Source organism: Actinia tenebrosa, unplaced genomic scaffold (genome assembly GCF_029948245.1).
Source record: "Actinia tenebrosa isolate PJP-AT-01 unplaced genomic scaffold, QUT_ActTen_1.0 PGA_scaffold9__36_contigs__length_13948895, whole genome shotgun sequence".
Taxonomy (NCBI): domain Eukaryota; kingdom Metazoa; phylum Cnidaria; class Anthozoa; order Actiniaria; family Actiniidae; genus Actinia; species Actinia tenebrosa.
In genome coordinates, this window is record NW_028292586.1 from 3,211,133 (window position 1) to 3,223,385 (window position 12,253).

At 35.8% G+C, this 12,253-nt stretch overlaps 1 protein-coding gene across 2 annotated transcripts in view; it reads right to left on the bottom strand.

Moving 5' to 3' along the window:
* Positions 1 to 12,196, bottom strand: part of LOC116302396 (LIM/homeobox protein Lhx9) — a 30,299-nt gene extending 18,103 nt beyond the window's left edge. Inside the window, exons 1-3 of one of the 2 annotated variants that reach the window (XM_031711683.2) lie at positions 11,654 to 12,196; positions 10,473 to 10,574; positions 9,685 to 9,802 (exon numbers count right to left, since the gene is read on the bottom strand). In XM_031711683.2, coding sequence (XP_031567543.2) covers positions 9,685 to 9,802; positions 10,473 to 10,574; positions 11,654 to 11,811 — 378 coding nt within the window. In that variant the 5' untranslated portion in view covers positions 11,812 to 12,196. The remainder of the gene's footprint in view (positions 1 to 9,684; positions 9,803 to 10,472; positions 10,575 to 11,653) is intronic. The other variant, XM_031711684.2, reaches the window with a different exon arrangement.
* Positions 12,197 to 12,253: the final 57 nt, after the last annotated feature.

A 12,253-nucleotide genomic window follows, 5' to 3' on the forward strand; every position in this document is an offset into this window, starting at 1 on the left:
CAATGACTACTAAAAGCTCGAGAAGGTTTCACTCAAACGACATCTAAAGATGAAACACAAAAGGCTCTTTTGAAGACCAAGAAATAAAAGAATTCATGACATATGTAAAATCCTTCGGAAATATTTGTTTAAGGAACTTATTGCAAAGAATTTAGAATCGATTATATCGTGGATGTCAATCAAAGTCGGTATTCCAAGGTATTTTACTATTTAGGCTAAAATACTTCTCTTGGGATAGTGAGGTTTTAATCAAACCAGAGAAAACAAGAGCAAACTAAAAAACTAATTAATAACGAAAACAGTATTTCCTTTGATATGAAAAATAATTTTAGCAATAAACGGTTTATTTTTTTTTAAATTTGTAAATCACAATCATGAAAGAAATTTTCATTTTTTTTTTCGATAAATTATTAAATTTTCATTATTCCAAACAAATCTAGCTTTTACGGACTGGAATTTAGTTTTTGTTTTGGTCTAATTTCATTTATTTATACGAACTCCGCCTTGTTTAGCGATTCACAATGCTCAAGATGCAAACTCGTCCGCCACCCTGATAGTTTAAAAATGAAAAAAGTAAAATAAATTATTTTTCTTAAAAGCTTTTTATTTTTTTGCTAAGAGAATTCTTTTGAAATAATATTCGAAATAAGATGGATTTTTAGGACGAAATGATTTTCGACAAGCAAAAAAAATACGAGTTCGGCGTGGATTCCATGTGACATTATTCAAGATATTTTAACATTCATATTTTTCGCTGTAGCAGTTTGTTTTGGAGCGTTTATGCCTGTTGAGGGAAGATGTTTTGTGACAATTCTGATGACCAATGTTTTGGAAACGTTATAAATTTTTGATTATCAATTCATTTGGGATGAATGAAATTTCTATCGATTTCACTATGAGAAAGAGAAAACTTGTCGAGAATTCATTAAAATTTAAGCTTAAAAGCCCTTGACAGACGTTCTATGAATGCAATTTCTATATCAAATATGTCTTTGAACATAAAAATACGGCAAGAAAAAAGAAAAAAAATCATTTCAGAATCGTGAAAACGTTTGCGGAAAAATCTTGAGTTTAAAAACAGTCTAATAATGCGGATAATTTTTGCTTGAACTTAAATAAAGAAATATTTTTCAATGTGGTCGCGTAAGGTTTGTTTATATGAATTTGAAGAGTTATCATACTGTGAACATAGCAATACCTCACACGGAACGACAATAAAACTACAGAATACACACGGTAGTTTGGAATGATAGTATTTTTAAAATCCCGAAAACGGTTAGTAGGTTAAATTGGAAAAAAATAATCGACTTATACCTTAATGAGAGTAATTTTGTGATTACCGTGAACGCGTTGAAAGATTTGTCATGTTTTACGCGGCAATTTGAAGTAGGAATTCAAAACCTTTATTGTTTAATTTACTGTCAGTGGAAGAAAAATTCACCAAGCGATGAATAAAAAATAATAATTTGAAACTGAAAGATATTGGGACAACGTAATTTCATTTTGCTGCATGATTTTGGCTTTTATATCATTCAAACGAAATAGTCTGCAGTTTGGAAGCCGGAGTTGATCGGCACTATAAAGTACGATATGTATATTTTTTCTTCCTTTGGTATTTCAAAAGCTTTCTAAGAACACAAGCAAAGGACCTCAAGAACTCGTTCTCGGAGATATTTAAATATATCTAACGTAACTGAGCTTGATAAGAGTCGTGTCTTCACATCTAGTCAATGCTTCATCTTGACACGAGTGCAGGTCATTATACTACACTTGAGGAAAACCATTTTTAAGTTCCTCCTACGAAAATGTATATTAGATTTGAGTTGAGAGTCCAATTTTGGGAAGATTTTCCAAGGTTTTTCAACCCTTGCCTCGAGGTTAAGCAAAGTCATTATCTTTTGAGTAATGACAATAGATAGACTAATGTCCCAGCAAGTCGCAGCAAGGCAATGAAAAATATTTCAACAGACTTCGGTTAAACAGCATGACTTCGAAAATTACGCAGTGAAATATCCGACGAACTAATAAAGAAGGCACTAATATCAATACCTTAAGTTCTAAACAAAAACTTTAAGTCATAGTAGGTTTGATTAACACTATCCTGTGAAAAATTGCTAGCACAAAAGAAACCTCACATTTCGTTGATGCATTGGTAAACTGCTAGTGTCCGTTCGTGCAGGACCCTTTACAATGAGACACATTATGTCAATCGATCGTAATTATCACGATTTTAAAAACAATACATTGAAGGTTTTAAAAGTTGCCAGATATCTTTAAGGGACACTATCTCTGTACTGAAATAGCAGTGGTGCAAAAAAGTGGGGTTACGTTGCACGAGCTCTTATAGTGTTACCTTATTACAAGATCGTTGAGCTTGGGTGAGAGAAATGATGATCTTTAGTAAGGACCGTAGATGTTTGAGGAATGGAATGGTTTTGACTAGAAAATGGGAAAAAAATATGTGGGCAGTGGTAATGACAGATGTAAGCCTAGACCGCGAAGCTACCACCCTTGCTAAGAATACAGTTTATTTATTCAAATAAGCATTGTGTTTTGCTACGATTCCATATGGTGCGAATAAAGCAGGTGAAACTTGCTGAAAATCTCTGATCGACTAAAGAACAAAAATAATAATAATAAACTTTAAACAAATCCCAGCTCTGGATAACCACAAAGAGTTTGGAGATGTAGAATCGGTCAAGTTTTTTTTACATCTCTTGAATCGTTTAGGATTGTGAATGTAAGAATTTTAACTGCTGTTCCTGGAGTACTTGACTTGCATGACAGACAAAAATTCTGCCACGTGTCTCGTTTCCGTCGTAGAAGGGTTTCTTTATTCAATTCAAACTTATATACACAATAGCGTTTAGCTTTTGAGAAAGCACAGATAGAAAACTCCACTTGGGTGCCCTATTTTCCTACTTTTTGCTATTGTACTAGCAAACAAGAAACAAGAATTTTATTCAAGAGAATAACAAAGGATGAATTCACTGAGAACAAGAGATAAAAAAAAGTTCAATGATTTGCTTGAATTCATTTTCTATCTTCTAAGGAGGTTGTTTGTTTACATCTAAAGAGAAAAAGATGGCAAACTCTCTCTCTCTCTCTCCAAACCAAAGACCACGAATTTTTTAGTACTCATAACTCTGCGATGGAAAATAAATCACAGCTCAGTTTTTCTTTGGGGGTACTGTGAATAGTTTCATCCTATCTTGTTTCGTTGTACCTTCGATTCGTCGTCACACATGTTAGCTTTAAGCTGACGGATTAAGAGAATGATACTGAATCAATTTGCTGAGCAGTTCATTGTTTTCGTACTGAATACAGCGTAGGACGAAGAAACAAACTGATTGAGAGGGTTTTTTTAAATGCTGGTTTATATGGTGACTACAAGCTGTCGCTGAACTGAGTTGTCTGATAATAGACACTTGGCCGGATACAATTAGCAAAATCAAAGGATTCCTAGCTAGTTTTGATACACTGTACAAATTGTAGCTAGATGAATGGATATTTTTTTCTCTTTAGAGAGAAATGGACTAACTCAGGTAAATTATTCTAGTAGAAACAAACAAATGTTACCCCTACATGACAAGATAGCGCACGTGCCAGAAACAAAATACGGTCTTTAAGTTTACTAGTTCCTCTCAGCTTGGTCGACAAAAACATTACAAGAGACCTTTTTATACTTAGTAAATTAGTTCACGTTCAAAAGTTGTGCTTAACCAAATTATTCAAAGGTCGTTTTTTGTATCTTGAAGACTAAACATTTCAAAAGTCGAATGCCAGACGCCCAGGAGAAACATTGCTACGATGGAATCTCTGTTCGGGTTGGGTTTCCCTCCACACATGTCTGGCGTTTTTAGTTTGAGTAAAAGCTTAAAGAATAGAAAACTTATACAAAAGCAAGCTCTTTAGACTTTCAAAGCTCACCACACTCATAATGGATTGCTGCGTTTATAATATCTAAGTTTAATTCATGCTTTTGTGCGTCTTGTTGAGTGGTTCGGAGCGCTCGTCGGTCTGCAAACCCGGCAGACTCGCGTCCGTTCGTAATTAATAAATTATTTAACAGCAATTAGAGAGGGTTATGTGTAGCAGCTACTGAGAATCCAGCTGGGTGGAGGAAAATACAATTGTACACCTGTCAAATAATATAAACAAATAACTTCCAATTACTGAACGGATGTTCTAAAGAATATTGATAATTAGGCGAGCTTAACTCGTACCGCCTTGCTTGCCACAAACTCTGAAAATCAAAAAATAAAAATATTTCGCTGAGATAAGACAGAACCTGGCCTCAATAAAACTCCTTATTTTTGTATATGTCTACGTTCTTTTTTTCTTTTTTAATTGCACGAAAATTATTTATAGAGAGTGTCATCATATTTTATCTCCTGTGTCGAAAGTGTGCTAACATCACATTGTTTGTTTTCAAAGATATTTGATAAAACATTGTATACACTGTTCTGTTTACAGTGCGCATTTTAAAAAGTAATGAGATATTACTGGCGCTAAGTTGTGTATCTAGCTTTTTCTGTACTAGGAGTAATTTCCAGTGCTTATTTGATTAGGTTTATAATGCTATTTACTTAGCACTTTGCTGTTTGAAATTGTAGTCGGTATTTTGCTGTTAGTAAATTACTCATTACTTCATCTAGATATCTCTAGATATCTTGATACTGTAGCGTTATAGAATAAGCCATTTAGAGTCAATTATTTCAAGGTTCTTATCGAGTAAAAATAAACTAGAAAACCGTGTTTTTGCTTCAAACTTAGACTTTGTAATCTTTAACCTTCTTATGGCGAGCATCACTTATTAATACATTTATAAAAACTCAAGATTTGAAAACTATCTTATTCCCAGTTTGACCAGCCTTACAGTATGGAATCTATAACGTTATACTTTTCGACTCTCATTTAGATCAAAATCTCTACAAACATTTCCAATAATACGTTCAATATTTGAAACTGGGATAAAAGGTTATCTCTACAGATAACTAAAAGCAAATGAATCGTCAAGTATTTTTTGCTATCTTTCTTAGCCGTTATTTTCCCTAGTAATCTACAGGGCTCTCTTTAACAGCTTGGGCAAGGACATAAAGCCGTCTCTTCTGGCCGGCCTTCTAAGTTTTTTTGACTTTTTTATTTCATTAATGCCATTTTTGCAAAAAAAGATTAATAAAAAAATTATGAATATAAAGTTCCTTATTTAGGGCACATGTTAAATGTAAAAGCCCTGATCTGATCTACGCAATGAGCTATCCAATTACATATACTTGTATAAGTCAGTGAATAACATGTAAATAATACCTAAGAACTTTTATGCTGTTCCCAATAGTTTAGGCTTATCATCCAGTACAGAAACATTCAAGGTTCAGGTATATTAAAGCAAATATATACTTGGGAGTATAAACTGGGTTCAGTCATAAGCACAGGTATAAATCATTAAAGTCCCAAAATCATGAAATCTGGCTGTATTTGCTAGATTAATGAGTTTTTACTCATTGAGAAAAAGGAATTAAATTTTACCCATCAGCAAGGTGCTCACTGTGAATTAACTGGTCTTACCTGCTTATCTGGCATCTTATTATATATTATTAACCAAACAGTATACGATTCATGTTTATGGAAACAGTAAAAGATAAATATACAGAAAAGGCTAAAAATATTAAAGCTTAAAACTATCATTTCAATTTTCTTTATCGAACCGTTAAAAAAACAACCTCTGGGCTAATTTAAGCCGTCAGGGCGCGGGTAACTCACAGATCAAACCTTGAAACAACCTCTGGGCAGAGCTAAGTCAGGGCGCGGGTAACTCACAGATCAAACCCTGAAACATCCTCTTGGCTGATCTAAGTCAGAGCATGGCTAACTCACAGATCAAACCCTAAAACAACATTTTGGCTGATCTAAGTCGAGGCATATGGCTAACTTACAGATCGAGCCCTGAAACATCCTCTGGGCTGATCTAAGTCAGGGCATGGCTAACCCACAGATCAAACCCTGAAACAACCTCTGGGCTGACCTAAGTCAGGGCGCGGGTACCTCCCAGACCAAACCCTGAAAAAACCTTTGGGAAAACTGATCAAAGTCAAGATACGCCTTAATCACAGATGGAAACAGAATTTAGTCAACTTAGTCGTAGTCAATAAACCGGCGAGAAATTGAAAAAAACATGCCATCTTAGGAACATCTAGTTTAAAAACTTCCTACAGACAGAACCGTCAAAATCAAAGCCAATTCATTAGAGGATACTAAATCTATTTTCTATCGTCTACTGAAAGTCTGAAACTTTTCGTTATTTCAGGAAAATAAGGTATTTTTGAATACAAACTGGAATGACAACCGTTTTCATAAGCTGTTCTAGACGTCTTTAGATCAAAGAGGGCCGACCAATTAACTTTTTTGTTCCAGTTAACATTTAAAAAAAGAAGAAATCGGGGATCAAAGTTTGCCATAAGAGTTCTAATTAGGTCGATTTTTTTATTTTATTTTATATTTTATTTTATTATTTCATTTTACTTTTTCGTTTTCATTTAAATTTTCTATTTGAAACGTTCTTAAAGGCCTTGTGTATATAATTCTTTTTATGTATATAGTAAAGATTGGATTAAAGACGAGACATGTTCACTGTAACTCCGAGTTTCGTGCTTACGCACTCATCAGACAGACTTTAATGAAACATATTCCTATTACTGTGATATTTATATACAAGAGGTGTAATGATTATTTACAAAAGAAGTATTGTTCGGAAAGGAGTTAATTAGCTAGGCCTGGATTTCTATTGTTCATCAGATAGAACTTGTTTTCATGTCGGCATTTGGAGATCAATTCGGATCGCTTGTTTAAAAGAGTGTCGCTGTTTGTTTTGATGATAAGTAGCTTTTCTGTTAAGCACAGGTCACACCTCTTAGAAATGTTGCTGTATGGTCTGGCTGAAGTGATGATTGTCCATTCTATGTTGTAGTCTTTGTTGTTATCTTTAAGGTCCCAGATGTATTTAGAAAGTTCGGTGCTGTTAGCGTATTTTCTATTACGCAGAGATAGTTTGTGCTGAGTGTATCGTTGTTTGAATGTTCCTTCTGTCAGGCCAATGTAGTTTTTCCCAGTAGTGTCCTCGTTTGTTGTGACATGAGCGTTGTAGATGATGCTGGAGGAGAGGCAGTTGTTGTTTAGAGGGCATTGATCTTTTTTACGGCAGTTGCATGTTTTCTCAGAGGTGGTGGCGGGATCGGTATCGGTGTTGAAGATTTTCTTGTTGTGTTTGGTAATGGTGGTTTTCATGTTTTCCATGCAGCTGTAGCTCACTTTGATATTATTCTTATTGAAGATCCGGTGAAATCTGTGGTGCTTGGGAAAGTGTTTGTGTATGAGCTTCAGGAAGATGCTTCCGACGTTGGTTTGTACATTCTTGCTGTGTGGAGGGTTGTACCAGATGATGTTCCGTTGTCTGTTTCTTTTTGAATGTGTAGATGGTTTATGGTTGTTGTAGGTCAGGGTTTTGGTATATCCGCTGGAATTCAGGGCATGTTCATAGATGGGTTTGGCTTTGTCGAATTCGGTCTTGTTGCAGGATATGTTGGATATTCTACGGTTGATGGCGTCTGGTAGTTGTTTGATTATGTTGGGCGGATGATTCGACTTTGTGTTGATGTATAATGGCTGGTCGTTAGGCTTTCTGTAGGGGCAGTACGTTTCGTTTGCCAAGTCAAAGGTTACGTCAAGGAAGTTAACTATTTTCAGGTTCGTCTGTATGGTGATGTTAAGGCCGTGGTGCTTGAATAGTTTCGTTATGTCCTTTCTGATTCTGTCTGCATGTGGTCCTGATGTATTCTTGAAAACAGCAAGTCCATCGTCTCTGTATAGTCCTATGTAGTCCTTCCCGTATTTAGCGCATAGTTTGTTGAGGATGAATAGACCGACTAGCTCACAGATTTCTGCGCCATCGTAGCTCCCCATGGTAACATCGAACATATTGCCTTTCTTCTTGATCCAGGGAGTGCCGTTGTTGAATAGTAGTGATTTGCGGGCGTGCATAATAATGTCAATGTCTCTGGCCGTGATTGTGCAGTATTTCTTGGCGAAGGACAATGTGTCTGTTAGAAGTTTCTCTGTGATGGAAGGGTAGAAGTTTTCAATGTCGAAGATAGCGAATGTATGTTGGTGCTTGTAAATTGCTTTATAATTCTTTTTATATCTTTCTTTTTTTATTTTATTCTATTTTGATACATTAGAGTTTAACGTTATTAGTGTGGAAAGAGCAAAAACAATCTCAAGAAGCGAGTTAATATACGAAAAATATTTAATGAATTTAATGAATCGTAGCTGGCACTTGGTCCGTCGGCGTAAAAATCCACAATAGTTTTATACTTTCGAGTTGCGCGAAAAGTACCAGGTAAAAATATGAAAATATATACAGCAATTTCAAAAAAGGTTGAATACTGAATAATGCATACTGAATAGCGCATTCCAAGACCGAAGTGCATTGTGGGTCATAGTGACATTGTCTAAAGTAGGATAAATGATATTCTATTTTTAGCGTATTCCATCTGAAACAATATACTAGCTACACGTAGAGAGTAAATTGCTTTATATTTACTTTTTATTTCAAATTAACGAGATCCACAATGCGCTTTGGTCTTGGAATGCACTATTCGGTATGCAGTATTCAGTATTCAACCTTTTTGAAATAGCTGTATACAGTTATCATATTTAATAATGCTATAAAATCACTGTAATAAATCTCGCGTTCTGATTGGTTGGGAGCGTGCGCATTATGAGGGAACACAGTACACACGCGCACTTTCAGTTTCGGTCGTTATTCACGTCCAAACGACAGCTCTTCTAATTTGTATCTTAGAAAAAAGAAATAAAAAACTGCTTGCAGTTATAAAGTACAAGGGGATTGGCAGAACACTCCAGAAGTGCTGAGACGCACTCTGCTACGCGTCGTGCTTCTCCTAACATTCTCTTGTGACTTGCCAATACATGTGTCCTTTATAACTGCACACACTACGCACATGCATTTTTCTATTTCTTGATTACTGCAAATAGTGAATAAAGTGAATATAGTGTGATGGCATAACGATGACAAATACCACTTTAACGACTGTTCCACCACAGGTGGCCCAGTAGGAAGAATATCATATGAAACATTTTTGAGATATTTTTTACAATGGTCATATCACCAGCACAAGCAAATATGGGCAAATTTAGCATATGCATCATCATCATCATCATCATCAAAGACCACTTTTATCATCACCACCATTAAAAACCACTTTTAACATTATCATCATCAAAAACAATTTCCATCATCATCATCATCATGATCGTCAACATCATCATCATTATTATCGTCATCGTCGTCCTCGTTGTCATCATCATCATCGTCATCACCATCTTTTTATCATTGCTGGCATCACAACAGCACCTTCATACCCCAAGCATTTACTTCCTGATTCATTAATTCAACAATATTTTTTAACAAAAATAGGGATATCTCAGTAAATTTGTTTTTTTACAATAATAAAAATGAAGGGAAAGAGAGCGTGCTTGATCTTGACATCAGCCTCATCTCTCTGTCCTCTTATTGATTTTTTTTTATTTGTCCTCTTATTGATGATAAAAAATAACCAATCAGCGAGTGAAAAATTTGTAAGTTATCATAAAAAAATATTTTACCTTAAAACCGAGGGCTACTTCATCCAAAATGTACTTTTTTGACTTGCTAAATGTAAAAGGCAGAGTTAAATTTTGCTTTCCTTTTGCTGAGTGGAACATTCTCTTGATTAAAAGGACACTGAATATTGAAACAGAAATATAAAGAAATTAGAACTTTACCATTAATAACCTTTTCTTTTTGTTAGAGCAGGCTGATTATTCTGGCAGCTTTCGCTGATGTGGGCCTGCTTTCACTCACACTCACTACCACTACATTTACTATTTTATGCACACAACGCTCGACTCACATGTCGATTTTCTGGAGGGAGGAAAACCGGAGAGCCCGGAGAAAATCTCGTGGCAAAGGAGAGAACAACACAACAAACAGCTCAATTCACATGTGGCAACAACAGGGCTCGAACTAATGACCCGACCCGTTGGACTCTCAGCGGTGAAAGACCACGCATTAGCAGCATATGCCACCCATGCCACCCTTAAACTCATGACCACAGTGGTGAGAGATACAATAGCCACATCACCACCCATGGTTACTGTGTATCAAGATCTTAATCTCTCCAATAGAGGTTTTGCACCATCACATGCCAAAGCCTATAATACAGCTTGAGCTGCCCGTGGTTAGTTGGCAGAACAATAAAATCCCTCTGCTCTTGGGAATTGAAGTCGTTCTTATGTAAAATGATTGCATTATTCCTGCCATCTAACATGGCTGCTGTCATGTGGTAGTGCAAAGCCTCTATATGACATGTATGATAAAGAGCTGCAAATCACTACTTGCAAAATTTACTTACATGTCTGCAGCCATTTCCACAACAAGAACCTCTTTGTCTGTGGAAGACTTCAGTAAATACTGCATATCCTGTAGCAGGATCTTGGTACATGTTTTCTCCTCTCTAAAATAAAATAAAAATAAAAACAAATATAAAATGCCTGCTATAAATAAAAATGCAATCTTTTTTGTTATATCTTCCTATAATAATAAAGAATAAATTTATAAGTGTCTAGTCATTATAGCACTTTTGCACTGATTGGGGACACTTTTCTTTCACATGCACTACAACTACTGTACTGTATTCAATGTTCTATGCACACAATACTCATATCACATATTGATTTTTACAGAGGGAGGAAACAGGAGAAACCAGAGAAAACACTTGTTGAACGACCAGTAATTTTGAAATGTTATTTATTACTATTTTCCACTATGTTTTATGATCTTCTCCAATTGAAACATAAGTTGAAATAGAGGAATATTGCAATAAATTTTGGGCTACAATTATTGAACAATGTATTAGATTTTAGAAGAAATATAGTTTTATAGTTTTTACAGGAAGGACGGTTGGCATGCCCTCACAATATGCACCTCTCGCCAATGCGACCATGGTTCAAGCACTGCCGGCCATGGTGTTGTATGTGAGTTGAGTTTTTTGTTTGTTATCTCCTGTGCTTCAAAGGTTTTTCCTCCAGGTTCTCTGGTTTTTACCTAACCTGTTAGGCATTAAGCCGTCCACCAAGGAGTGGTAAAAGCATTAAATACAGGTAGTACAATGTTTCCAGCAAATGCATTTTATAATCAACAGAGGCTAAAACATTTGCATTAAGAAAGTACTTTGATTTTTTGTGCCACCATTTGAGGAGAGATGGGGAGTTTCCTATGGCTAGTTTACCAAATGTTATCTGTATTGGGGTGATGAAATGGGGAGTTGATGTACTCAGATTTCTATTGCTGCATCTCTGGTACATCTTATTTCGATATCGCTAGTTTTCAATCATTCCCAAGAGAATGAAATAACAAAAGATTCAGTGGCCGTGTTGGATGTCATAACAGAAGAGACTAACGACGAATCTTTTGTTAAATTCATCCAACATGGCGGCTGTTAAAACCATCCATTCACGCTATATTTTAATGTACAATTTCTGCAAGGCTAAAGCCACAGTTTTTCCCCTCTACACATGCTACCGTCATACTCACCTTACATGCCTCTTCATGTGCAAAATATATTTCCTTTTCTTCATCTGAAAGCTTCTCCAATTCCACTTTATCTGACTTGAGCATATGCGTGCTTTCAGTTGTTTGGGTTTCGTTCTTTCGTTCTCCGTTTGTTTTGAAACGCTGCCCTTTGTCGACATTTAGGCTGCTCGGGAGTGTCGTTCTGCTAGTCGACTGTTTATCAGCGTCGCCTAGAAGTTTGCTGAAGCTGGAACTCATCGATAAAAAAGACTCGTGCTTGGAAAGAAAGAGTAAAGAGCTACGACCGACTAATGGTAGCTTACGACTCAGCATTATCCAATGAATTACATCCAATTTTAACTTTAAAACGTTAAAATTTCAAACAAATTAGTGAAATCATGCATTCCTCTTATGTACGCTTTAAAATAAGTTGGAAATTTAGAGTAGAAATGTCATAAATTAAGAAGATATAAAGATCATACGAGCTTTGCAAACGTGGATGATCGGTAGAGACGATTTTCACCAGGCGTTCTTCGAGCCACAGGGCTCCCAAGTTGAAGGACAACAGAAACCACTTAGCGTGGCCCGAACACTGCGGGTTGTTATACACTGCCAACTAAT